Here is a 26,021-nt window from a genome sequence, read left to right as displayed (position 1 = left end):
GAAAGTCAATTATCATATGGTTTCACTTATTTGTGGAACATAAGGAATAGCATGGAGGGACATGAGAAGGAAGGGAAAAATGAAGGCGGGGAATTGGAGGGAGAGATGAACCATGAGAGACTATGGACTCTGAGAAACAAACTGAGGGTGTTAGAGGGGATGGGGGTGGGAGGATGGGTTAGCCCGGTGATGGGTATTAAGGAGGGCACGTACTGCATGGAGCACTGGGTGTTATATGAAAACAATGAAGCGTGGATCACTACATCAAAAACTAATGATGTATGGTGACTAACATAACATAATAAAATAAAATTTGAAAAAAAATTTAAAAAATCAATGTTATGTAAAGCTTTAGAAAGCTCTCTTTCAAAAGATCCATCTTGTTCCACTTTAGATTAAAGTAATATCCCATAATAAATTCATAGTTCTTCGTTTTAAGTGAGCTTTATGAAGAATAGATGTGTTTCAGGAAGCTTGGGTGGCTCAGTCTGTTAAGTGGCTGCCTTTTTTCAGGTCATGATCTTGGGGTTCTGGGATCGAGCCCCGCATCAGGCTCCCTGCTCTGTGGGGAGCCTGCTTCTCCCACTCCCTCTGCCCCTCTCCCTGGCTTGTGCTCACTCTCTCTCTCTCTCAAATAAATAAAGTCTTAAAAAAAAAAAAGGACTAGATGTGTTTCAAAATGAAACATTTTTATTAGATAAATCAGGGTTGTATAAAAATCCTACAGGCCTTCTTTCTTTTTTTCTTGACATAGGTATTTTCCTTTTAGTGTTAAGTTCATATGATAGCTTCAGATAGTATCAACAGACACACGATTATTTGAAAAGAAAAACCCCACAAATCTACCCCCAAAAGAACACCAAGCCATAATACAAGCCACAATACCTAGTACCTTAGATATTACTCTACAAATAATAGAGGATGGTGATGCCGGCAAGACCACAGGCAGAAACAGGCTTTTTGAGATTTTATTTAAAACTACTTAAATTTTCAGGGCGCCTGATGGCACAGTCAGTTAAGCATCCAACTTTTGATTTCAGCTCAGCTTATGATCTTGGGGTTGTGAGATCGAGCCTTGCCTTGGGCTCTATGCTCAGCGGGGAGTCTGCTCGGGATTCTCTCTCTCCCTCTCCTTCTGCCCCTCCCCTGCTCGCTCATTTGTGCTCTCTCTCAAATAAATAAATAAATAAATCTTTTTAAAAATCCTTGAATTTTCATTTCATGAGCCAAAATGTAGTCTTTGCTTTTTGTTCATTTGCATTTTTTATTCTTACTATTATTTACTTCTGCCAAGTCAGTTTTACTGTTGGACTTCAATTTCTCAAGCCTTTGAAAGACAAATTCAGATATTCATGATGTACTTCTGTATTCTTTCATGTTGTAGAAGAGCACATTTGCACACAAAAAAATGTTTTCTGTTTATGATTTTTAAAAATAAAACCTTACCACATAAATGAAATCCTTTTTGTAGTCCTTTCTCTTGGAGGTAACCATTATCTTAAAGTTGGCACAGATTCTTCCTTTGAAAGTTTGAATGTTTCTCCTATATGTGTGTGATTATATCAACAATGAATAAATGGTGCTTGGTTCTTAAAATTTACATAAATGGCATTATATGGTATATAACATTTTGTAACTTGCTTTTGCATCAAATGTTTCTTTAAGATTTTTCCAGATTGACATATAAATTTATTTCATTCTTTTCAGTTGCTATTTTGCATTCCATTGTATGAAATGCCTTAATTTATTTCCCTATGGATGGATGTTTATTTAGGTCACCATCTTTTGGTTCTTCTAAACAATGCTTTATTGAACATCTTCATATTTCTTTAGGCACATGTGGAATAATTTCAAAGTTTATACTTAGAAGTGGATGCTGAGTTATAGATCAAATATAGTGTTATGATATATTACTAAACTATTCCTCAGAGTGTGCCAGTATATGAGAATTCTTATTTTCCCATACAAATTTGTATAGACTTTTTAATTTTAGGCAACCTGATGGAGATGAAGTAGTAACTAATCATTATTTCCGTTTGCAATTCCCCCGAACACTAATAAGATTGGGCATCTCATCATAGTTTATTTGTATTTTGGTCTTCTCATCTATGAATTTCTTTTAAAAATGAAATAATAAAGGAAGGTAACACTAACAGTTGGTGTCCTCTTTATTGATTCTCTGAGAGTGTCCATTAAACAATGTAACAGAATGTTAAAGAGAGATACTGTGTTCTAATTTTAACCAGAGTCCCAAAGGCCAAGAACAGAGTGATAAGGGCCAGGTCCCCTTGCATTCTAGACCCTCCTGGGCAGGACTTGCCAAAAGATGGAAGCCATTGCCAGTGTGAGCATTCACCCACCAGTAGCCTCTGAAAGGAAGCATTTCTTCTGGGAAAGCCGTTCCTGTGCCGGGCATCCCACCAGTATGTGTATGATGCTGAATGCTGTAGGAACAGATGCCATTGCTCAGGCAGAATGTGTCGCACGGGAAGAGCGACAAGGTAGAGTGCAGAGCCTCTTGGCACTAGCACCGAGGGAGAGGGCAGAAGTGGGATAGCATGCCTTTGGTGTTCTATCTAAAAAGTCATTGCCAGACCCAAATTTATCTAGGTATTCTCCTGTGTTGTCGTCTCAGAGTTTTAACAGTTTTGCGTTTTATATTTAGGTCTGTGTTCCATTTGGAGTTAATGTTTGTGAAGCGTGGAAGGTCTGCATGACTGACCACTCTTTGTCTAGGCCATATGTCAGGATTGTGGGGAGAAACCCTGAGGAATGAGGTGATGTTCCCCTCCAGGACCAACAGCACATTTAGCAGATTTGCTTCTTGGGGTAAGTGTAGTGGGTTCCCTAAGCTCAGCGTTCCTTTCTTTGTAACACAAATCAGTGCAAATGCAGGAGTCTCCAGGCCCTCTGCGTGGCCCTTGTGGGACCTGGGGTCTGGGAGAACCAGCACAAATATGCCAGTGATCATACTGCTGGATTTGCTGTGCGTAATAAAGTCCTCTTCTGACCCAAAAACCATGTGTGAGACATTAACTGATTAAGGTATCAGCTTATATGTAGGGTAAAATCAGATCACCAAACTGACAATTATATGATGAAAATGAGAGAGCATTAGGCCTTCGAAAACTAATTTGTTCAGAGGTTTCCCAAAGAAGATTGTTAGGAATGGAACAAAATCAGAAGGTGGTAGCAGGGTATTCAGGATATCGAGAAGTAAAAACGTTTATATTTGAGGCAGTGTTTTATGTCATCACTGGCTTGACACACATACCTGTTATATGGATAGGGCTTCAAGTTGGTTTGGAAAAGGAGACGACAATATTTCTTTTCTGATAACTCTATTACCCTTGTCTTTAAATGGATATAAGTTGTTTCAAGGAGTTAGAAACAGTAACACAGCAGATCTCTGTAATCTGTGCATCTGGCCCACATGATCAGATGGCATGCTTTACTGCCAACATAGATAAAGCTTATCTCATTCTGGGGAGCAATGATGTTGGCTATTTCGGTTTGTTGGTTTGTTTTTTTTTCCTTCTCCACATATCTTTGGACCAAAGTCTGTAATGGTGACTTTTCCATATCACTGGAGGGTATAAAAACCTGGGGTGAAGAGTGTTCATGTGAAAGTAGAATTAATTAGTAAGCCAGGGGTGTGTTGGGCGGCCAGTGAGAGAGACAGTCCCAAGCAAAAGATCGTGCAGATATTATATATGTTACTGCCTTCATCCTGTTTTCTCGTCCCTTGATTTATTGGCTGACACCTTGAACAAGGTGAAGTCAGAATACACATTCCCCCGTCACGTGAATTGCAGCTTTTCAGAAAGGCAGGCCACAGAACAGTTTTATCCAAACCTGATGTCATAAGATTCTAGAGTCTGCTGTCATCACATTCTGTGTTATTGCCATGTTAATTCCACACGCAGCTTGAGTGTTCAGTCTTCTGACCTGTTCCACCTACACAGGGCATTTTATGGCTTAAGGATGATGGCTTAGGAAGGAAGGGAGAGATTTACTTTGGATTAAATTCAATATGGGAAAATGCTTAAGGTAAGCCTTTAAAAAGAAAAGAAGAACCCCCCACTGTTCCATATGTTTCATGTGCTAAAGAACATTGACATGTTCATGAACCCAGCTTTAATGCTTCCTTTAGTTGCCCACAATAACTGAGTATGAGGACTACCTGGATGTTTATCTGAAGTATTCTCTCCAGAGAGGTCCTACTTCATCCATGGTTAATATTTTAAAATGTATTAGTCAACAGGGCATACATTTATTCTACTTATCTCCTTTAAATATAGTAGTTCGAGAGTCTCAAACAGATACTATGATTTACTATTTTTAAAAGAGGAAGCCCTCTCCTTTCCTTCAGGGGATATTTTCGTTCTTGTGCCTTGTCATATGTTTCCCCTGGTCTGTCTTTCTGCCTGTTTCCCTGAGTCTTTCATCTGATCTTCCCAAGGTTTAATAGATTGGGCAGGTACTGTGTAGGTAGAGATAATCTTTCAGACTTGGGCATTTTGGGAGGATACATCTATGTGACCATCAATTCCGCTGCCATAATTCTCTCATTCCCTATTGTTTCCATATTGATAAAGTGGATATTACTCTCCAGGAGGCTTGGCAGGTCTCCACCTCTGCTCCCTATTTTTTTTTCCTCATTTGACACTTTTCTCACTCTAGCCGCAGCAAACAGGACCAGAACGTGCAACCAAATTATCCTGCAGATCCAGTTACTTCAGACCCCCTGCAGCATGGAGCCTCTTCTTTCACTCATCGAACTCTATCTCTTCATCCTAAAAGAGCTCATCTGTCTGTAATATGTAATGTCAGTTCACGTAGTGAAAGTAAAAATTTATCTTCTTCATCAAATTTATCTACTCACTCATATTTCTCTGGAAGAAGACATTATTTACTTGCTAAACTTCAGAAAAGCTGTATTTTCCCCGACCATCAACACAGTAGAGCTAACTTTGATTCTCAAGAACAAAGAATCTTCAGTGATTTAAAATCAGACCATCTTGGCCTTCGATTCCAAAGTTTTTTCTCTGCCCCTAAACTAAGTATAATTTCCTGTTATGAGAAAGCTAGTTTTTTTGATCTTCCATCAAGTGGTCGTAGCATCTGCGTTCATCATAATACAGATGAAATTGAAATGGTTTGTAAAAACTCAAGTATTACTGGTGCTGAGAAATATCTAAGCTCTTGTTCTCCTGAATATAACATTACACATTTTATGAGTTTTGGAACAAAAGCTAATCCTTCAACCTATCCACACACCGTTGGTGGAAACACCTGTCAACACAGCACAGCAACCTTAGTTTCTCTTCCAGCTGTTCTTTCCTATACCTGTCAACAAAACAAAACAGCCACCGATATTGAAGAAAGAGGCCAATCAAGGAAAGTTGCCCTTCATCCTGTTCTCAAAGTCACCATACAGATCATTCTCCACCTGTGGTTCAGCAGCATCCCTCTCAAAGAGTAACTTCCCCTGTTTTCTGTAATGTTGGATTTTCACTTTATAAAAAAATGCTAGTCACTTTATCCCACCTCAAAAGGACATTTCTTTAGATTCCTTTGGAGATGAAAACATTGCTATTCCATCTTATGATGAAGACACATCTTCATCCAAAGCAATTCCTAAAATAAGGTCGCCTCAGACTTTCCACTCTCTTAGAAGGGTAGCTCAAATCAGAAAATTTTTCCACAAGGCACACTCTGTAGAAATCACGGCTCAGCTCTCCTAGAAGTCTCCCATCTCACTAAGCTTCACTGCCTTTTCAGAAAAAAAGACCTCCACATTGCAGTCTAAATTTAACTTTAATCGCTATGTTTTTTTTGGAAAGGTAGCTTATTGACATTATTGGAATTTGGAAGTCAAAGGTTATTAATCTTTTTCAGGCTTTTAACAGATTGACTGCTGACAGGTTGACCAGCCTCAGATTTCTGGATGATTATTATAATATTTCTGTGGTCTGAAAAATACCATCAAGCATTGATATATAAGTCTTCTGGATGTATGACATTCTCTGAGAGTTTTAACATCTTCTTTTATCCTACTCTAGTCATTACAGACAGTATTCCTACCTATGTTACCTATAGAGTTATACTTAGCAATTTACAAATTTTCATTTGTATCAGCCTTGTTTAGCTTCATTTTTCATGCCAGATAGCCTGGGGACAGATGATACTTTTACTAATACAAGGATCAAATTATAAGTAAAAAATATTGTGATAGAAATACATAGAATATATTGAAACCAGGTATTTTAACTAAATAATTTTAATACACATTTGTGTGTGCATGTCTGAGACTTCAGAGAACTCTGAGATCAGAGGTAATAAATGCGTATATATTAGTCTTTATTTTTCAAAGTGAATATTTTTTAGATTTTTTTCCAAAATTTTCACTTAAAAATATTTTTAAATAAAAATTCTATTTTAGAGCGCCTGGGTGGCTCAGTTGGTTAAGCGACTGCCTTCGGCTCAGGTCATGATCCCCGGAGTCCTGGGATTGAGTCCCACATTGGGCTCCCGGCTCAGTGGGGAGCCTTCTTCTCCCTCTGACCCTCTCTCCTCTCATGCTATTTCTCTCTCTCTCTCAAATAAATAAATCTTTAAAAAATTTTTTATTTTAAAAAGTATCTCCCAAAACTTTATTTTTGAGTATCTTTCAATTTTTTCCCACTATATTAAAGTCTATAGATATATTTATCAGAATAACTAATGAATGAAAAAATGCATATAGACAACTAAAAATACTTGTTAGAATATAGTCTTTGTAGAGGAAAGAAATTGGCATTATGTTCAATTATTTATCATGATAAAATGCCTCCTAAACTTGTATCATTGGGCTAAGATATTACTTTTACTTTTGTGTTTTTCTCCAAGTTTTAGCATGTATCTTAAAAAGCTTTTTTTCTATGTCGTTTTTTTAAATTGTGGTAAAATATACATCACATAAAATTTACTGTCTTAACCATTTTTAAGTTTAGTGACATTAAGTACATTCATATTGTTTTGCAACCATTATCACCATTTTTCTCCAGAACTTTTTTCCTCTTCCAAACTGAATTCTGGACCCATTAAAATCACTCCACACTCCCCCCATTCCCCCCAGCCTCTGGCAGCCACTTTTCTACTTTCTGTCTGTGTGAATTTGATTCCTCTAGGCACCTTAAAGAAGTGGAATTATGTCTTTTTGTGACGGCTGTTTCAACTCAACGTAACGTTCTCAAGGTTCATCTATGTTATAGCATGTGTCAGAGTTTCTTTTTTAAGGTTGAACAGTATTTGTATGTATAGACCACATTTTACTTATTTATTCATCTGTTGATGGACACTTTTGTTGCTTCTACCTTTTAGCTATTGTGAATAATGCTATGAACATGGGTGTACAAATATCTCTTCAAGACCCTGTTTTCGATTCTTTTGATTGTATATCCAGAAATGGAATTACTGAATTGTATGGCAATTCTATTTTTAATTTTTTTTGAGGTACTGCCTTATTTTTTCCATAGCAGCTGCACTATTTTATGTTCCTCCAAGAGTTCATAAGGATTCCAGTTTCTCCACATCAATGCCAACATTTGTTCTTTTCTGTTTTTTGACAGTAACCATCCCAGTTGGTACAAGGTGGTTTCCCATTGTGGTTTGCATTTCCCTAATGTTTAGTGACACTGAGCATTTTTTCATGTGCTTATTGGCCTTTTGTATATCTTCTTTGGAAAAATGTCTATTCAAGTCCTTTGCCCATTTTTTAACTGAGTTGTTTGCTTTTTGTTGTTGAGTTGTAGGAGTTCTTTATATATCTCGGGTATTAACCCTTTACCAGATATATGATTTACAAATCTTTTCTCCCATCAGGTGGGCTGCCTTTCACTCTATTGATTATGTCCTTTGATGCACAAAATTTCATTTTAATTTTGATATCTAATTTATCTAATTTTGGTGTCTAGTTTACCTATTTTGCTTCTGTTGCCTGTGCTTTTGTTGTCATACCCAAGAAATCATTACCAAACACAATGTAAAGAGTTAGAGTTTTAGGTTTTACATTTAGTAAATGATCCATTTTGAGTTAATTTTTGATTTTTGCATAGAGAGAGTCCAATGTCATTCTTTTGCTTATGAATATCCAGTTTTCCCAGCACCATTTGTTGAAGAGACTACCCTTTCTCCATTGACTGGTCTTGGCACCCCTGTCAAAAATCATTTGACCCTATATGTGAAAGTTTATTTCTGGGCTTTCTATTCTATTCCATTGATGTATATGTTTGACTTTATGTTAGTCCACATTATTTTGATTACTGTAGCTTTGTAATAAGTTTTAAAATCAGGAAGTGTGAGACCTCCAACTTTATTCTTTTTTCAAGGTTGTTTTGTCTATTCAGGGTCCCTTGAGATTTCACATGAATTTTAAGATGGATTTTTCTATCTTTACAAAAAACATTGTTGGGATTTTAAGAGGGATTGTACTGACTCTATCAATTGCTTTGGATAGTATTGACACCTTAACAATATTAGTCTCCATATCTATGGCATGGAGTTTCCGATTGTGTCTTCTTTAATTTTTTTCAGCAATGTTTTATAGTTTTAAGTATACAAATCTTTCATCTCCTTTGTTAAGTTTACTCCTAAGTATTTTATTCTTTTTGATGCTATTATAGTCATTTTTTATTTGCTTTTTAAATTGCTTCTTGTTAATGTATAGAAACACGTCTGATTTTTGCAAGTTGATTTATATTCTGAAACTTTGCTGAATTTGTTTATTAATTCTTACAGTGTGTGTGTGTATGTGTGTGTGTGTGTAAAATCTTTAGGATTTTCTACATTTAAGATCATGTCATTGGGCGCCTGGGTGGCTCCGTCATTAAGCGTCTGCCTTCGGCTCAGGTCATGATCCCAGGGTCCTGGGATCGAGTCCCGCATCGGGCTCCCTGCTTGGCAGGGAGTCTGCTTCTCCCTCTCCCACTCCCCCTGCTTGTGTTCCCTCTCTTGCTGTGTCTCTCTCTGTCAAATAAATAAAATCTTTAAAAAAAAAAAAGATCATGTCATCTGCTAAGAGATAATTTTATTTCTTCCTTTCTGATTTAGGTGTCTTTTATTTCTTTTTCTTGCCTAATTGCTCTGGCTGGGACTCCTAGTACTGTACTGAATAGTAGTGGCAAAAGCAGACACTCGTGTCTCATCCCTGATGTGAGAGGAAAAGCTTTCAGTCTTTCATCATTGAGTATGATGTTAGCTATGGGCTTCTCATATATGGCCTATATTATGTTGAGGTAGTTTCCTTCTATTGCTAGTTTTTTACACATTTTTTTTTAAGTAGGCTCCACACCCAGCATGGAGCCCAGCATGGAGACCAACATGGAGCTTGAACGCACAACCCTGAGATCAAGACCCAAACTGAGACCAAGAGTCAGATGCTCAATCTACTGAGCCATGCAGGGACCCCAGTTTGTTACACATTTTCATCATGAAAGGGTGTTGAATATTGTCAAGTGCTTTTTTCTGCACCAATTGAGATGGTCATTTGGGTTTTTTCCCTCCTTAATTCTGTTAATGTGGTGTATCACATTGATTTTCATATGTTGGACCATCCTTGCATTCCGCTTGGTCATGGTGTATAATTGCTTTCAAATCCTGTTTGCTAGTATTTCTTTCAGGGTTTTTGTATCAATATTCATCAAAGATGTTGGTCTAGTTTTCTCTTATAGTGTATTTGTACAGCTTTGGGATCAGGGTAATAATGGCCTAATAGAATGAGTTAGGAAATGTTCCTTTCTCTTCAATTTTTTGGGGAGTTTGAGGAATACTGGTTAATTCCTTAAATGTTTGGTGGAATTCACCAGTGAAGCTATGTGGTCCTCGGCTTTCTTTTGTTAGGAGGTTTTTGATTACTGATTTAGTCTCCTTACTAGTTAGATCTGTTCAGATTTTCTGTTTTTTCCTAATTCAGTCTTGGTAGGTTGTATGTTTCTAGGAATTTGTTCATTTCATCTTGGTTATCCAATTTGTTGGCATATTATCCTTCATTGTACTCTTATAACCCTTTTTATTTCTGTAAAATGGATAGTGATATTCCTCTTTCATTTCTGTTTTTAGTTACTTGATTTTCTGTCCTTTTTTCTTAGTCTAGCTAAAGGTTTGTCAATTTTGTTGATCTTTTTGAAGAACCAACTCTTGGTTTCATTGATTTTCTTTCTTTTTTTTTTAATTCTCTATTTTCATTTCTGCTTTAATCTTTTTATTTCCTTTCTTTTTCTAGCTTTGGGTTTAGTTTGCTCTTCTTTTTCTAGTTTCTTAAACTATATATTTAGGTTGTTGATTTGATATCTTTTTAAAGATAGCATTTACAACTATAAATTTCCCTTTACCACTGCTTTCACTGCATCCTGTACATTTTGGTATACTCTGTTTTGCTTTCTTTTGATTCAAGGTATTTTCTAATTTTCCTTGTGATTTATTCTTTGACTCATTTGTTAAGTGTGTTATTTAATTTCCACATATTTATGATTTTCTAGTTTTCCTTCTGCCATTGATTTATACTTTCATTTCATTGCAATCAGAAAAGATGCTTTGTATGATTTTAATCCTTTAAAATTCATGAAGACTTGTTTTGTGATGTAATAATATATAATGTATGCTGGGGAATGTTCCATGTTCACTTGAGAAGAATGTGTATTCTTCTATTGTTGAGTGGAGTATTCTGTATATGTTAAGTCAAATTGGTCTATAATGATATTCAAGTCCTCTGTTTGCTTATTGATCTTCTATCTGGTTGTTCTATCCATTATTAAAAGTGAGATATTGAAGTCTCCTACTATTATTATGTTACTGTTTGTTTCTCCCTTCAATTCTGTCAATGTTGGCTTCAAATATTTAGAACCTCTAATGTTTAGTGCATATATGTTTATTATTGTTAACATACTCATGGTGAATTGAATCTTTTATAATTATATAATGTCCTTCTTTGTTCTCTTGTAAGTTTTTGACTTAAAGTCATTTTGTTTGAGGCTAGTATAGCCAACATTACTATTTAGATGAAGCATCTTTTTCATCTTTTTACTTTCAATTCAGATGTGTCTTCAGTTCTAAAGTGAATCTCTTATAGATAGCATAGAGTTGATCCTGATTTTTTAAATTTATTCTACTAACCTGTGCTTTTTTGATTAGAAAATTTAATCCATTTACATTTAAATAATTAATTAGTAATTTAAATGAGTTACCAAAAACTACTAATTTATTTTGTTTTTTTAAAGATTTATTTGTTTATTTGAGAGAGAGAAAGTATGACTGGGGAGAGGGACAAGGGAAAAGAATCTCTAGCAGAACCCCCCTGCCCCCCCACCACAGAGCATGGAGCCCAACATGGGGCTGGATCTTACAACCCTAAGATCATGACCTGAGCTGAAATCAAGAGTCAGATGCTTAACTGACTGAGCCACGCAGGCACCCCCAAATAATTACTAATTTAAATTTATTAATAGAGAATAACTCACTATTGCCATTCTACTATTTGTTTTCTATGTCTTATGGGTTTTTGGCCTTCATTTCCTCTGTTACTGCCTTCTTTGTATTTACTTGATTTTTTGTAATGACATATTTTGATTTACTTCTCAGTTCCTTTGGTGTGTATTCTGTAGATATTTTCTTTGTGTTTACCATGGGCATTGCATATAACATCCTAAAGTTATAGCAATCTATTTTAAACTGATACCAGCATAATTTCAATTGCATGCAAAAACTTCTTTAACAGCTCCACCCATCATTTAGTTACTGATGTCACAAATTATATCTTTATATATTATGTAGCCATAAACAGATTTATCATTATTTTATGCTTTTCTCTTTTAATACTATAAAAGAATAAAAAGTGGAGTTATGAACCAGAATTACAATAATGCTGGTATTTTTATTTATCCATGTATTTAGCTATGTCAGAAAACTTTATCTTTTCATATGGCTTCAAGTTGCTGCTAATGTCCTTTCATTTCAACTTGAGGATTCTATCATTTCTTGTGGAACAGATCTAGAAGTAAAGAACCCCCTCAGCTTTTGTTTATCTGGGAATGTCTTAATTTCTCCCTTATTTTTGAAGGACAGTTTTTGCTAGATATAGAATTCTTTGTTGACAGTTTTTTTTTTCTTTCAGCACTTCAAATATATTATCCCACTGCCTTCAGGCCAGAAGATTTCTGCTGAGAAATCCATTGATAATCCTACAGGAGATCCCTTATATGTAATGAATAGTTATTCTCTTGCTGCCTTCAAGATTTTTAAGATTTGCCTTTAAGTCTCTACAGTTTGAGGATGTGTCTTAGTGTGGATTTCTTTGAATTTATCCTAGTTGGAATTCACTGAGCTTCTTACATTTGTATATTCATATCTTTCCTCAAATTTGGGGAGTTTTTGGTCATTATTCCCCAAAATAAGCTCTCTATCCCTTTCTCTCTTCTTCTGGTATTCTAATAATATGTATATTGGTCTGGTTTATGTTATTCCACAAAGTTTCTTAGGCTCTGTTCACTTTTCTTCATTTCTTTTTTTTTTTTTTAACTTTTCAGATTCAAGAATTTAAAATAATCTGTCTTCAAATTCGCTGATCCTTTATTCTGCTTGTTTGAGTATGTTGTTGATTCCCTCTAGTGAATTTTCCAAGTTACTTATTTTTTCAGCTCCAAAATTTGTTTGATTTTAAAAAATAGTTTCTAGCTCTTTGTTGGTATTCTCATTTTGTTCATATATTCTTTTCCTGATTTCCTTTTGTTCTCTCTTCCATGTTTTCCTTTAGCTCTTTGAGTACACTTACAACAATTTTTGTTTTAAAATTGTTTTAAGTCTACAGCCTGTATTTCTTTAGAGTCAGGTTCTGGAAATGTATTTTGTTTATTTAAATAGTCCATTTTACCCTGTTTCTTTGTATTGTTTGTGATCTTTTGTTGCACATTTTGGGGTGGCTGGGTGGCTCAGTCGGTTAAGTGTCTGACTCTTGATCTCAGCTCAGGTCTTGATTTTGGGGTCATGAGGTCAAGCCCTACATTGAGCTCCATGCTGGGCATTAGCCTACTTAAAAAAAGAAAAGAAAATTACACATTTGAAAAAACAGCCATATATCCTCCCTATGTAGATTGGCTCCATGCAGCGGAAGACCCTCACTAATTAGCCCAGTGTGAGGGCTTAAGGATTTCTCAGGTCTTTTCTAGGCACTAGTTTTCCCTGGGCCCGTGTGTGTGTGTTTTCCCCTAATTATCCCATATAGCTGACTGTTTTTAAATATCTTAATTTCAGTGATCTTACCGCTGTTCTTAGATGTCTCGTTGTATTCCTCTCCCCATAATCTCTTGCACGAAGGCACCCAGGAGTTTGCAGTCCCCCTCTAATTCTCACATGCCACAGTGCCTGCCACTGCTTTCAGTGACCTTCAACCTGATGTCCAAACGATACCTTCATTTCTGTCTGAGCTCTGAGGCAAGCAAAACAGAAAACAGTCTCTCAGGAAGCCATTAGACATGCCAGAACATTGCAAATAAGATCCACTCTTTCCCTTCTGTCCCAAGGGAGGAGCTGGGAATTGCAAACTTCTCATCAATACTATATGATGCCAGGGAGGGGTGAGGCAAGGGTGAACAAAAACAGCACGAAGTTTCCTACCATTTTGAGTATGTTTTTTTCTTGATTTGGCATTCACTTGGTTGCTACAAATCCTTGACTAGCTTCTAAATCTCCCATGAAGCTGTTTCATTCTGTCTATTGTCCATCTAGTGTTTCCATGTAGGAATGAGGGCCTATAGCTTCCTCTCCACCATCTTGCTGACATCAGTCTCTCTTGGCATGTATATTTTGAAAAGAAAAAAAAAAAGTTGGGGGAAGTGAGGTATTGGATAAGGCTGAGCAAAAGGAACTGAATCAGGGTGCCTGATACGGCGAGATGTACTGTAACCAGGCATGTTTTTGCCTATTCTGATGGAACTCACTATGGATTGACTTTTGTAAATACATTACTTTATTTTCGTAGAAAATAATGTCATTTTCTCTTTAAATAGTGCAATGATACCTTCAGAGATGCTATTGTTGCTATTGAAGCAAGTAATTGATTATGCAGAAGAAATGAAGGGATAGGGGAAATGGCATAGTTCTTATTCAAATTGGGAGCAGAAAATAGGGCCAGAAAAGTACATGAAGTTGCAAATGTTTGTAAGTAAATTTGACATTTTATAAAGGTGAATCTCTCCAGACCTGCTAAAAGAGTGTTGGAAAATTCTGTTTGACATCAGATAATCTATGAATTGCCTTTTTTTTTTTGCCCCTGTACAAATCTCAGCTTTAACCCAAAATTAATACATATGTTTGATTTTCCCATGCCTATTTAGATATGCCCTATTTATAAAATTTGCTTTTAAAACTTTCTTATAATTTTTGATAAATGTCCAGTTATAAGTAGAAGATTCCTGTCCAAAGTAGGAAAACAGTTTCCCCACACTTGAGTGTTTCTAAATGTTGGGAAGAGACTGGCTTAATGTTCTCTTTTGTTTTATTGGCCAGTTTGTCTATTGTTAATGTCAATACCACTCTGACTTCTTATAGCTTTATCCTTTATGCTATAGTCCTGATAGCTATTATTTAGAAGTGTCTTTGCTCTTCTTGCACTTGCTCTTCCATATTAATTTTAGAGTCAGATAAGTTCCATAGGAAAAACCATTGTGGTTTTGGCTGGAACTGCATTAAAGTGTAGTTAAATTTGGGGCCATGTGAAATTGGTTTAATGTTAAGTTTTTCTATCCATGGATATAGTATCTTTGTCCATTTATTTAGATATTCTTTAATGTCCTCAAATAATATTTTTAAATTTTCTATAAAAACGTAAAAAAAAAAAACTATGTGGAATTTTTTCCCTAGGTACTGTGTATTTTTCCTGTAAATGTTACATTTTATGAAATTACATTCTCTAGGGTTTCCTGGGTGGCTCAGTCAGTTAAGCAGCTGCCTTCAGCTCAGGTCATGATCCCAGGGTCCTTGGATCAAGCCGCGGGTTGGGCTCCCTGCTTGGCAGGGAGCCTGCTTCTCCCTCTACTGCTGATCCTTGTGTGCTTGCTCTCTCTCTCTGACAAATAAATAAATAAAACCTTTAAAAAAAGAAATTACATTCTCTAACTTGTTTTATAGATATAAGGACATGATTGATTTTCAAAAACTGATCATAAGTATTGATTAGCTTTATTTACTTATCTGTAAATTTTGATAGGATTTTTATTCTATTGCATAAACTTCAAATAAAAATAGTTCTATTTCTTCTTTCCCAATTCTTATAATTTTTGTTTTCTTTTAATATTGTGCTAACCTGTAGTACATTGTTGAATAGAAGCAATAATATTAAACATCCCTTTCTATTTCTTATTTTAAGGAGAATGCTTCTAATTTTTCATCATTAAGTGTGAAATGTATTATAGTTTTGTCATATAACCTTGTGTTCAGAAGTCCCCTTCTACTCCTTGTTCATGGGTTTGCTATTTCTTTGTCCTAAAATGGAGCTGAATTTATTGAGAAAAAATCTGTAATCACTGAAATGATCATGTATTGTTCTCATTCTATCTGTTGTGCTAAAGAAATGTTCTAATGTTAAACTGTGCTTGTAATTCCTGGGAGAAATCCAGTTTAATTATGATGCATTCTTTCATGTTTGTTACAGTTTTTTGATATTTTTGATGTCTGTGATATCTTTCATTGATATTTTTACATCTATATTTACGTGTGAAATTGGTCTATATTGTTCATTTCTTATACTATCCTTATTTGATTTTGGTGTCAGTTTTACCAGCTTCAAAAAATGAGCTGAGGGGTATTCCCTCTATTTGAATTTCTTGGAAGAATTTGGGTAAATCTAATTCTTTGGATATTTGGTAAAGCCTGAGAGAAACTGTCTCTAGATCTCTCTCTCTCTCTCTCTGTCTCTCTCTCTTCGTGTGTGTGTGTGTGTGTGTGTGTTTTGAAATGGATATACAGATTCTGGTTTAATTTATTTAATGGCTATAGGAATATTCACATTTTTGTTCTTTTTTCTTATAAAAATAAAGTCTTTATTGATATATTCTTCATATGCTGTATAATTCATCCCTTTAAAGTGTACAGTTTGGTGGGGTTTAGTTTATTCACAGAGTTAGTTGTATAGCCATCACCGTTATCTAATTTCCAAACACTTTCATCACTCAAAAAAAGGCCATGTACCCTGTATCCACTCATTCTCTATCTCTCCGCATCCCCAGGCCCTGTCAACCATTATTCTTACTTTCTGTTTCCATCGCTTTGCTTATCCTGTACATTTCATGAAGTGGAATCTTAAAATATGTGGCCTTTCACTAAGCATAATGTGTTCAAGGTCCATTCATGTTGTATCATCCAACAGTACTTCATTCCTTTGTATTACCAAATAACATTCCATTGTTTACTCATTTTGTTTACCCATTCATCAGATGAAGAGCATTTGGGTCATTTTCATTTTTTGGCTATTTTGAATAAAGTTCCTATGTACATCCCTATACAGGTTTTTGTGTGGACATAGGTTTTTCAGTTCTTTTGGATGTGTACTTAGAAGTGTAATTGCTGAGTCATATGATAACTCTATGTTAAACATTTTGAGGAACTACTGAATCGTTTTCCAAACTAGATGCACCATTTTATCCCATTAGCAATGTAGGAGGGTTCCAGTTTTTCCACATCTTTGTCAACAGTTGTTATTGTCTCTTTTATTTTAGCCATCCTATAAGGTGTGAAGTGATAATTCATTGTGGTTATGATTTGCATTTCACTAATGACTAATATTGAGCATCTCCTCATGTGTTCTTTGGCCATTTGTCATCATCTTTTGATGAAATATCTATTAACTCCTTTCTTCCATTTTTAAATTGAATTATTTGTCTTTTTATTATTGAGTTGTAAATCCATCTGTATACTTGTTAGATATACATCAGTATATTTGTCAGTGTACTTGTTAGATATATGTCAGTATATTTGATTTGTAAGTATTTTCTTCCATTTTTGAATTATCTTTTCATTTTCTTGATGAAGAAAATTTCCTTTAAGCACAAAAGTTTAAAATTTTGTAAAATCTATTTTATCTATTTTTTCTTTTGTCACCTGTGCTAGACCATTGCCTAGTCCATGATCACAAATGTTTACTCCTGTGTTTTCTTCTAAGAGTTTTATAATTTTAGCTCTTACATTTAGGGTTTTGATCCATTTTGAGTTAATGTTTATATATGGTGTGAGGTAAAGGCCCACCTTCATTCTTATGCATGTGGATATCTATTTGGCCCAGAACCATTTGTTGAAAATAAAATTGTAATCCTCCACTAAGTTGTCTTGGTATTCTTGTCAAAACAAATTGACCATAAACATAAAGGTTTATTTCTGGACTCTAAATTCTTAATAGGTCCTTAATCCCTATTCCATATGTCTATCATCCTTATGCCAGTACTGTCTTGACTACTGTGGCTTTATAGTAAATTTTGAAATCTGGAAGTGTGAATTCTGTAACTTTTTTCCTCTTTTACAACATTATTTTGGCTGTATTGGGTCCCTTGCATTTCCACATGAAATTTAGGATCAGCTTGTCAATTTCTGGGGGAAAATGTTGTCAGCAGAGATTTAATAGAAATTACTTTGAATCTGTAGATAAATTGGGAGAATGCTGCCATCATAATAACTAAATCTTCTGACTCATGCGCGTGAAACTTCATGTACTTAGATCCTATTCTTTAATTTCAGCAATGTTTGATAGTTTACAGTATATAAGTCTTGCACATATTTTGTTAAATTCAATCCTAAGGGCGCCTGGGTGGCTCAGTCGTTAGGCGTCTGCCTTCGGCTCAGGTCATGATCCCAGGGTTCTGGGATCGAGTCCCGCATGGGGCTCCTTGCTCGGCGGGAAGCCTGCTTCTCCCTCTCCCACTCCCCATGCTTGTGTTCCTGCTCTCGCTATCTCTCTCTCTGTCAAATAAATAAATAAAAATTTAAAAAAAAAATTTGTCTAAATTCAATCCTAAGAATTTTATTCTTTTTTTTTTTTAAAGATATTATTTATTTATTTGACAGAGACACAGCGAGAGAGGGAACACAAGTAGGGGAAGTGGGAGAAGCAGGCTTCCCGCAGAGCAGGGAGCCTGATGTGGGGCTCGATCCCAGGACCCTGGGATCATGACCTGAGCCGAAGGCAGATGCTTAACGACTGAGCCACCCAGGTGTCCCGAATTTTATTCTTTTTTAAAAAGAGTATTTATTTATTAGAGAAAGGGAGAAAGGGAGAGCGAGAGAAAGGGCATGCACATGAGTGGGAGAGGGGCAGAGGGAGAGAATCTCAAGTAGACTCCCTGTTGAGCGCAGAACCTGACCCGGGGCTTGATCTCACCACCCATGAGATCATGACCTGAGCCAAAATCATGAGTCTGACACCCAAATGACTAAGCCAGCCAGGTGCCCCAGAATTTTATTTTTTTTAATAATATTGTAAGTGAAATTGTTTTCTTCATTTCATCTTTGGATTGTTCATTAATAAATGTATAGAAATACAATTTACTTTTATAAGTTGATCTTGTATTTTGCAATCTTGTTGAACTTGTTTATTAGTTCTAATAGCTTTTTATGGATTTATTAGGATTTTATATGAACAAGATGATGTCAAATGTGATTAGAGATAATTTTACTTCTTTCCAATCTGGGTACTTTTTATTTCATTTTCTGGACTAATTGATTGGCTTTTCCTTGAGCAGTTTTAGCCAATTATATTTTTCTAGGTGGTTGTCTTTCAAAGTTTAAATTTATTAGCATAAAATTGTTCATCATAGTCTGTTATTTAAATCTATGCTCTATCTTTAGTAACAATGGTTCTTTGTTTCATTCCTGATGCTGTTAATAATGACTTCTGCTTTTCTTTCTTACATTCTCTTATGTATGAGATATATCTTTTTAAAATTCTTTTTAAACTTTATGACATACAGAGTACATGTGGAAAAGCATACAAATAACAAGTACACAGATGGATTTTCAAACTGAATACAGTGGTAAAGTCAGCACCCAGATTTAGAGACAGAATATTATTAGTACCTCAGATATTCCCAATATGCTGTTATCCAGTCACTCCCTGGCACCAAGAGGATAACCCATCTTGATTTCCAAATGCATACATTAGTTAAAATTATGTTTCGACTTTATCTAAATGAAATAATACACTACATACTCCTTTGTGTCTAGCTTCTCTCAGTTGATATTAGCTTGTGATATTCATCCATTTTGTTGTGTGTGGTTGAAGGCCATTTATCCTCACTACTAACTACTCTTCCACTGTGTTAATATACCACAATATGTAAGCTTCCTATTCCTTTTTTTTTTTTTAATTTTATTATGTTATGTTAGTCACCATACAACACATCATTAGTTTTTGATGTGGAAACTTCCTATTCCTAATAGGCATTTGGTACTTCCAATTATAGACTATTATGATTGGATAAATATCTGTACACATTTCTTTTGTGTATATACCTAGGAATGAAATGACTAGATCCATAGAGTATGTGTATGCCAGCTTAGGATATATTGCCAAACATATTTCCAAAGTGGTTGTTCTAATTTATGCTCCCATCAGCTATATATAAGAGCTCCATTGGCTCCACATCCTCACCAACTTTTGGTATTTTTTGTCTTTTCATTTTAGCCATTCTAGTGGGCATGTTGATGGAAATGTTTCAATTATTTTTAACTTTGGAGGTTTTCTCACCTACTTTTTAGTGGTGATTTCTGACTTAGTTGCATTGTGAACAGAGAATATGTTCTACACCACAGATTGCTACCATTTGTGGCTTGCTTTGTGGCCTTGTGTATGTGGCTGTTTTCATAGATATGTCATAGATACGACATTGTTTTCCAGGGGCTCAATGTCTAGTTCTATATATGTTAGTTGGATTTGAGCTTGTTAATTTTGGCATTTAAATTGTATCTTTACCTTTTCTTACACTTTATCAATTACTTAGAATGTTGTGTTAAAAATCTCCCGTTCTGATAGTAGATTCAATTTCTCTTTGTATATGTTAATTTTTGTTTTCTGTGTATCTGAGACTTGTGTTTTTAGATGCATAGAAGTCTAAAACTGCTCTTTGTTTATCATAAATTGAACCATTTAGTGTTGGTGTCCCTCTTTAAATTTAATGCTTTTTGCTCTAAAGAATATTATGTCTGATATTAAACTAGTTACTTCCTTTTGTTTATCATTTTCTTATTATATCTCAGGTATGTAGAATTGGATTAAAAACTACTTTTAGCTCTTACAAACTCTAAGGACTGGTCCATGCATGTGCCACTTTTATTCATTTAGCTAGTTATTATGAATAATGTAAAAGCATCCATGAAACTACCTCCTAAAACAAAGGATAGGACCTAGACAAGAATCCTCATCAAACCATTTGGCTCCCCTGCCTTCCCTCATCTGAAGGTAACGGTTACCCTGAGTGTATAATCTATATTGTTCATTCCTTCCTTTTTTAATAATATCATTTTATTGCAGGTGTGTGTATATCCCTTAAGATGCACATTTAATTTTGATTGTTTTTATGGAAAGGGGATTGTGTTGTATATAGTTTTAAGAGCTTATTTTTCCACTTAATAATAAGTTTGTTAAGATTCCTTCATGTTTTGCACATCACTGTATTTCTTTCATTTTGACTGTTGTATAATATTCATTCACTCTTTGGTGGGCATTTAGGTTGTTTTCTGGTGTTTGCTATTTGAAAGTACTGCTGTCTCTATTATACATATCTTTTTTTGCACATATGCAAGAGACCGGGTTACTGGGTCCTAGGGCATGTGGAAGTTCACTATTAAAAGATAACTCCAAAGTGCTTTCCCAACTGCGTTCACCAGTTTGGATTCACATCAGATCCTGTGGATTAACTTCATCCCCAGCATTTGGTATTGTCAGACTTTTTACATAATATCTCTCTGTGGTCTTTATTTGTATTTCTGTAATTGCTAGTGAACATTGAACATCTTTTCTTATGTTTATTGACTATATGTATTTTCTCATTTGAGAAACCCTATTTATATCTCTCAAGCATATTTCTATTGAGTTCACCGCGTCTTTTGTTACCTAATTTTAGGAAAGCATTTATGTGTTCTTGATATCAATGTTCTCCATGTGGGTGTGTTGCAAAACATCCATTCCTGGTTTTTAATTTGTGTTCTTATATTTTTGAAATTGTCTTTTGATTAGCAGCAGTTTTTCATTTTAATATAGTTAAACTGATTAGTCATTCATAATTAATCATTTATAGTTAATGCTTTCCTATCTTGGTTAAGAAAATTTTTTGCTCCTGGATGCCTGGGTGGCTCAGTTTGTTAAGCGTCTGCCTTCGGCTCAGGTCATGATCCCAGGGTCCTGGGATCAAGTCCCACATCGGGCTTCTTGCTCTGCAGGGAGCCTGCTTCTCCCTCTGCCTGCTGTTCCCCCTGTTTGTGCTCTGTCTCTCTCTCTGACAAATAAAAAAATAGAATCTTAAAAAAGAAAAAAGAAAAATTTTTCTCCAAAGACTGAACGATATTCACCTATAGTTTCTACTTAGAGTTTAGAAAATTATTTTTAACACTTAATTCCTTTTATCATCCAGAGATATTTTTATAATATTATATGATAGAGATTCAATTTCATTGTTTTCCATAGGAATAGCCATTTTTTTTCCTGGCCATTCCCTTACTTTCCCAGTGATCTGACAGGCCAACTCCATCATGCACCACAGCTCCATATATATACAGATCTGCTTCTGGCCTCTTATTTCATCAGTCGCTTATCTGTTCTTGTATTCATAGCATACTGGCTTGTATTTTAAAAGAATCACTCTGCCTATTATAACATAACTTTCAAGAGATTTGATCATTATTTATTATTTCTGAATTTTAGGTATATTACAGCTAATACTGACACAGAAGAACAGAGTTTTCCAGTCCCTAAGGCATTTAACACACACATAGAGGAATTAAATTTAGATGTCCTTCTTCAGAAGGCTGATAATTTACGTATGAATGAATGTAGCAAAATGGAGAGTTTTGAACTACTTTGTGATCACAAAGAAAAGGTAAGAGATATGAGACAATAATGTTTGTATAGTTTTAATTTTTAATTTAATCTGCTGTCCTATTCATGTTATGACTGTAACATTGTGTTACAGTTTACACAAGCTAAATGGTTGATGCAAATTTTTCTATAATCTAACTGAAACTTTTAAAAAGTAAATTATAAGAGTTTATTAGGCTCTAAGATCATGAAAATGAGAACCAGAGGTATGATTATACATATCTATTTTTATTTGATTATTAATTTGCCATATTTGATATGTACTTTATAACAAAGAATAAGACCTACTGCTTCTGTTGGGGCAGGAAAAGCCACATTTTAAGTTTACTGTCTTAGAGTTATTAGAATAACAGCCATCAGTTTCAATGTGTTTCTACTAATGGTCATTTTTCAACATTTAACGTTGGGCTGAATTGAGAAAGCCCATCCCTCCCACTACTACCACCAAAGAGAAAGAAAGAAAGAAGGAAAGAAAGGAAGGAAGGAAAAGAAGGGAAGATAAGGAAGGAAGGAAGGGAGGGAGGGAGGGAGGGAGAAAGTTCTCAGTATCCCAATGAGCAATCAATCTTTCTTTCCTATGAGCAATTTAAGTCTTAAATCCTTTGTCTGAGGATTTAGCAACTCCAAACACAAGGATTATGATTATATTTGTAGGTAAAAAATGTGACTGCTCTTTTGAGTATATGTGATCTTTAATGCTCACTGAGGCATTATAATGAAGGTAGGTAACTTAGAAAGGAAAATAAAAAGAGGATACTATAATCCAGGGAAAACTCGCAGATTCTGGCACCTATCAGTTCTCTCTTATATGTTGGTGTAGAGCTAATGTCTGGGTAACACTCCTTAGTTTTAAGATCTAAATGTAACACTAAATTAAATCACATTTTGTAGCCATGAGTATTTGAATTTAAAATGTATGCACATGAATAGATTCAGTCATCCATAAATATCAGTTCACCTGCCTAATTTTTTAAAAGTTGCAGTGGAAAGCATTTACAGTCTGGTCAAGTTACTGAGTTAATCTAATATATTGTTCTATCTTTTCAGTTTAGAGATGAAATAGAGTTTATTTGGCGGTTAGTTCGTGCTTACGGAGACATGTATGAGCTATCTACTAACGCACAAGAAAAGAAACATTATGCTAATATTGGTAAGTATTTTGTAAAGATTGATTATCCTTAAGTGACAATCTATCCTCAAGAGACAGGCATTATCTATAACAACCCATTAATGAATTTTAATTAAAGTATCTTAGCTAAAACCAATATGTTTAATCCATTTTAATATATCCTAGTACTGAAAAATATACATAGTCTAAGGACAGAAAGGATTTTTTAGGACTAAAGTATATATTCTTTAAAAATGTTTGAGCATATTAGAATAAGCAACTGGGGCACCTGCGTGGCTCAGTCGGTTAAGCGTCTGCCTTCGGCTCAGGTCATGATCCCAGGGTCCTGGGATCGAGCCCCACATTGGGCTCCCTGCTCAACAGGAAGCCTGCTTCTCCCTCTCCCGCTCCCCCCTGCTTTGATCCCTCTCTCGCTGTCTCTCTCTCTGTCAAATAAATAAATAAAATCTTTAAAAAGAAAGAAAGAAAGAATAAGCAACTGAAAAACTCAAATTTCAGATATTAAAGTTTATAAAATCACAGACAGACAAAACATTCAGAGGTAATATTTGAGGAGCAAAAGAGGCAGAGGATAGTTGTCTTCAGCACAATTAAAATAACCCTCCCTGATTCCTGTAAGGTAGAACTTCAGGTGCCACAGAGAAATAGCTACTCAGGGTTCAATGCTTTTTTTCAAAATTCATCTTGATAAAACAAGATTAGCCTTGAGTCAATCCTCATTTATGCTAAGGGATACAGCATATGGTGGTTTATTATACTGTCCTCTATACTTTTTTGCATATTTTTGAAATTTTCCATAGTAACAACAAAAGTATAACAGCTGGAATGTCAAATCTTTTATATATATCTCACCTTGACTCTCACTGAATATCAAAACCCTTTCTTGCAAAAAGCCCCGTAGCTGCCATTTCTCTGAGCTTCAGCATAGTAATCTGACATCAAAACTTCTTTAATTCTTCTTTTATTCCAAACCTCCTCTTTTCCAAGCTTTCTTTCTCTAAGATAGCATAAGGAAGAAACAGCAAAACATAATGATACCGCAGACCTCATTCCAGTCTTGTTCACTGTCATTTTTATTTCCAAGAAGGTAGTATCTCCAAACTCCTTATAATTACATTCCTTCCACTTGTCGATTTCCTTGCCCAGTGACTTTTGCACAAAGAGAAAAAACTGATTTATGTTTGTATCTACTGAGAAAATCACAGGATATCTATGTAAACTGTTTCAACATTCATCCATATTACTTTTATTTCCCATAGGCATCATGGGCATCAGGGCTCCTCCTGTGTATGATAGGAGGTAGAAATGATAACAAAACCACATGTTCTGGGGTGCCTGGGTGGCTCAGTCGTTAAGCGTCTTCCTTCGGCTCAGGTCATGATTCCAGGGTCCTGGGATCGAGCCACGCATCGGGCTCCCTGCTCGGCAGGAAGCCTGCTTCTCCCTCTCCCACTCCCCCTGTTTGTGTTCCCTATCTCACTGTCTCTCTCTCTGTCAAATAAATAAATAAAATCTTTAAAAAAAAAAAAAATCACATGTTCTCAGCCTCTACACAAGCCGATGGCTTTGTGGGGAAGCAGTATTATTGAAATAACCATACATATAAAGAAACAGACGGAAATCCATTGTGAGGAAGGGAGAATATGGGACGTTAAGGGTGATAACACCAAGGATTTGAAGGCAGGGGCTGGGGGCTGATGAAGAGAAGGCTTTCCTGGGGAAGTAAGAGTCTCACAGAGGTGAAATTACTGGGGATCTCTATTTTTAAATGGAGTAGAATTGTAATTCAGTTAATGTATGAGGTGGTAAAAATGGAAAAAGAAATAGGCTGGAGGAAATTGGCAGACAAAAATGGAGCGTAGATTGGAATAGGATCTATTTAAAAAAGAGAGAAACATTTAAGACGTCAAGAAAAAGGAGTGAAAGCCTCAGAAGCATTCATTCATATATTGAAATATATTAAAAAAGAATTATTTTTCCTCTCCATTTAAGAAATATTTATTTGAAATTACCGTGTCCAGGAACAATGTTAAAATGAGGGGTGGAGGGAAGGAGAGAAGGGAGAGAGGAGGGAGGTGAAGGTGATTAAGACGATTCTACACCAAGGAACTTGCTAGAAAGATCAACATAGAGACAGCGCATCATACCTCAGGGTTCCGGTAGTAAGTGCTTGGGAAAGGTGATGACAAAAATAGGTTCGAGCTGAGCCCAGTGTTGGAGGACACTGGAACTCAGCATGAGGGAGGAGGAAGTGCGAAATATTATTCCCCATAATAGCATACTTAAAATTCTTTTAAAAAAAAAAGAGTGGGGGGGTGGCACCTGGGTGGCTCAGTAGTTAAGCGTCTGCCTTTGGTTCAGGTCATGATCTCAGGGTCCTGGAATCGAGTCCTGCATCGGGCTCCCTGCTCAGCGGGGAGCCTCCTTCTCCCTCTCCCTCTGCCTGCCACTCTGCCTACTTGTGCTTTCTCTCTGTCATTTAAATAAATAAAATCTTTAAAAAAAATAAAAGTAAAAAATAAAATTGTTATGCCAGGGGAAGAAGATGTGATCGCTGAGGAGTGCAGAATTCTTTCAGGGTACTCATGCTGGGGTGGAGCATTATGCAGCACATCTTTCGAAGTACTCTGATCTTAATTTGTATTCCAAATAAAATATGAATCCTATATCTAAAGGAACATTATTATACTTTCCAGAATTAAATGATCAATACAAGTGCCTCAAATAGACCACAAAGTACAGTGTTGTAAAGGAAACAGCTGTCCTTTCAGACTTCTGGTG

At 35.6% G+C, this 26,021-nt stretch overlaps 1 protein-coding gene and 1 pseudogene across 7 annotated transcripts in view; both read left to right on the top strand.

Annotated features, from left to right (window-relative positions):
- The window catches only part of LOC115938388 (regulator of microtubule dynamics protein 2-like), a 40,239-nt gene extending 16,926 nt beyond the window's left edge, over positions 1 to 23,313 (top strand). For all 7 annotated transcript variants that reach the window (XM_081796903.1, XM_081796905.1, XM_081796904.1 and 4 more), the window contains 2 exons: positions 21,938 to 22,112; positions 23,159 to 23,313. In XM_081796903.1, the coding sequence (XP_081653029.1) occupies positions 21,938 to 22,112; positions 23,159 to 23,293 (310 nt within the window). In that variant the 3' untranslated portion in view covers positions 23,294 to 23,313. The remainder of the gene's footprint in view (positions 1 to 21,937; positions 22,113 to 23,158) is intronic.
- On the top strand, positions 4,673 to 6,218 carry LOC145723743 (uncharacterized; annotated as a pseudogene).
- Positions 23,314 to 26,021: the final 2,708 nt, after the last annotated feature.

The sequence above is a fragment of the Leptonychotes weddellii genome, chromosome 10 (genome assembly GCF_054177405.1).
Source record: "Leptonychotes weddellii isolate Sample4059 chromosome 10, ASM5417740v2, whole genome shotgun sequence".
Lineage (NCBI taxonomy): Eukaryota > Metazoa > Chordata > Mammalia > Carnivora > Phocidae > Leptonychotes > Leptonychotes weddellii.
This window is presented reverse-complemented; position numbering and strand designations above follow the sequence as displayed.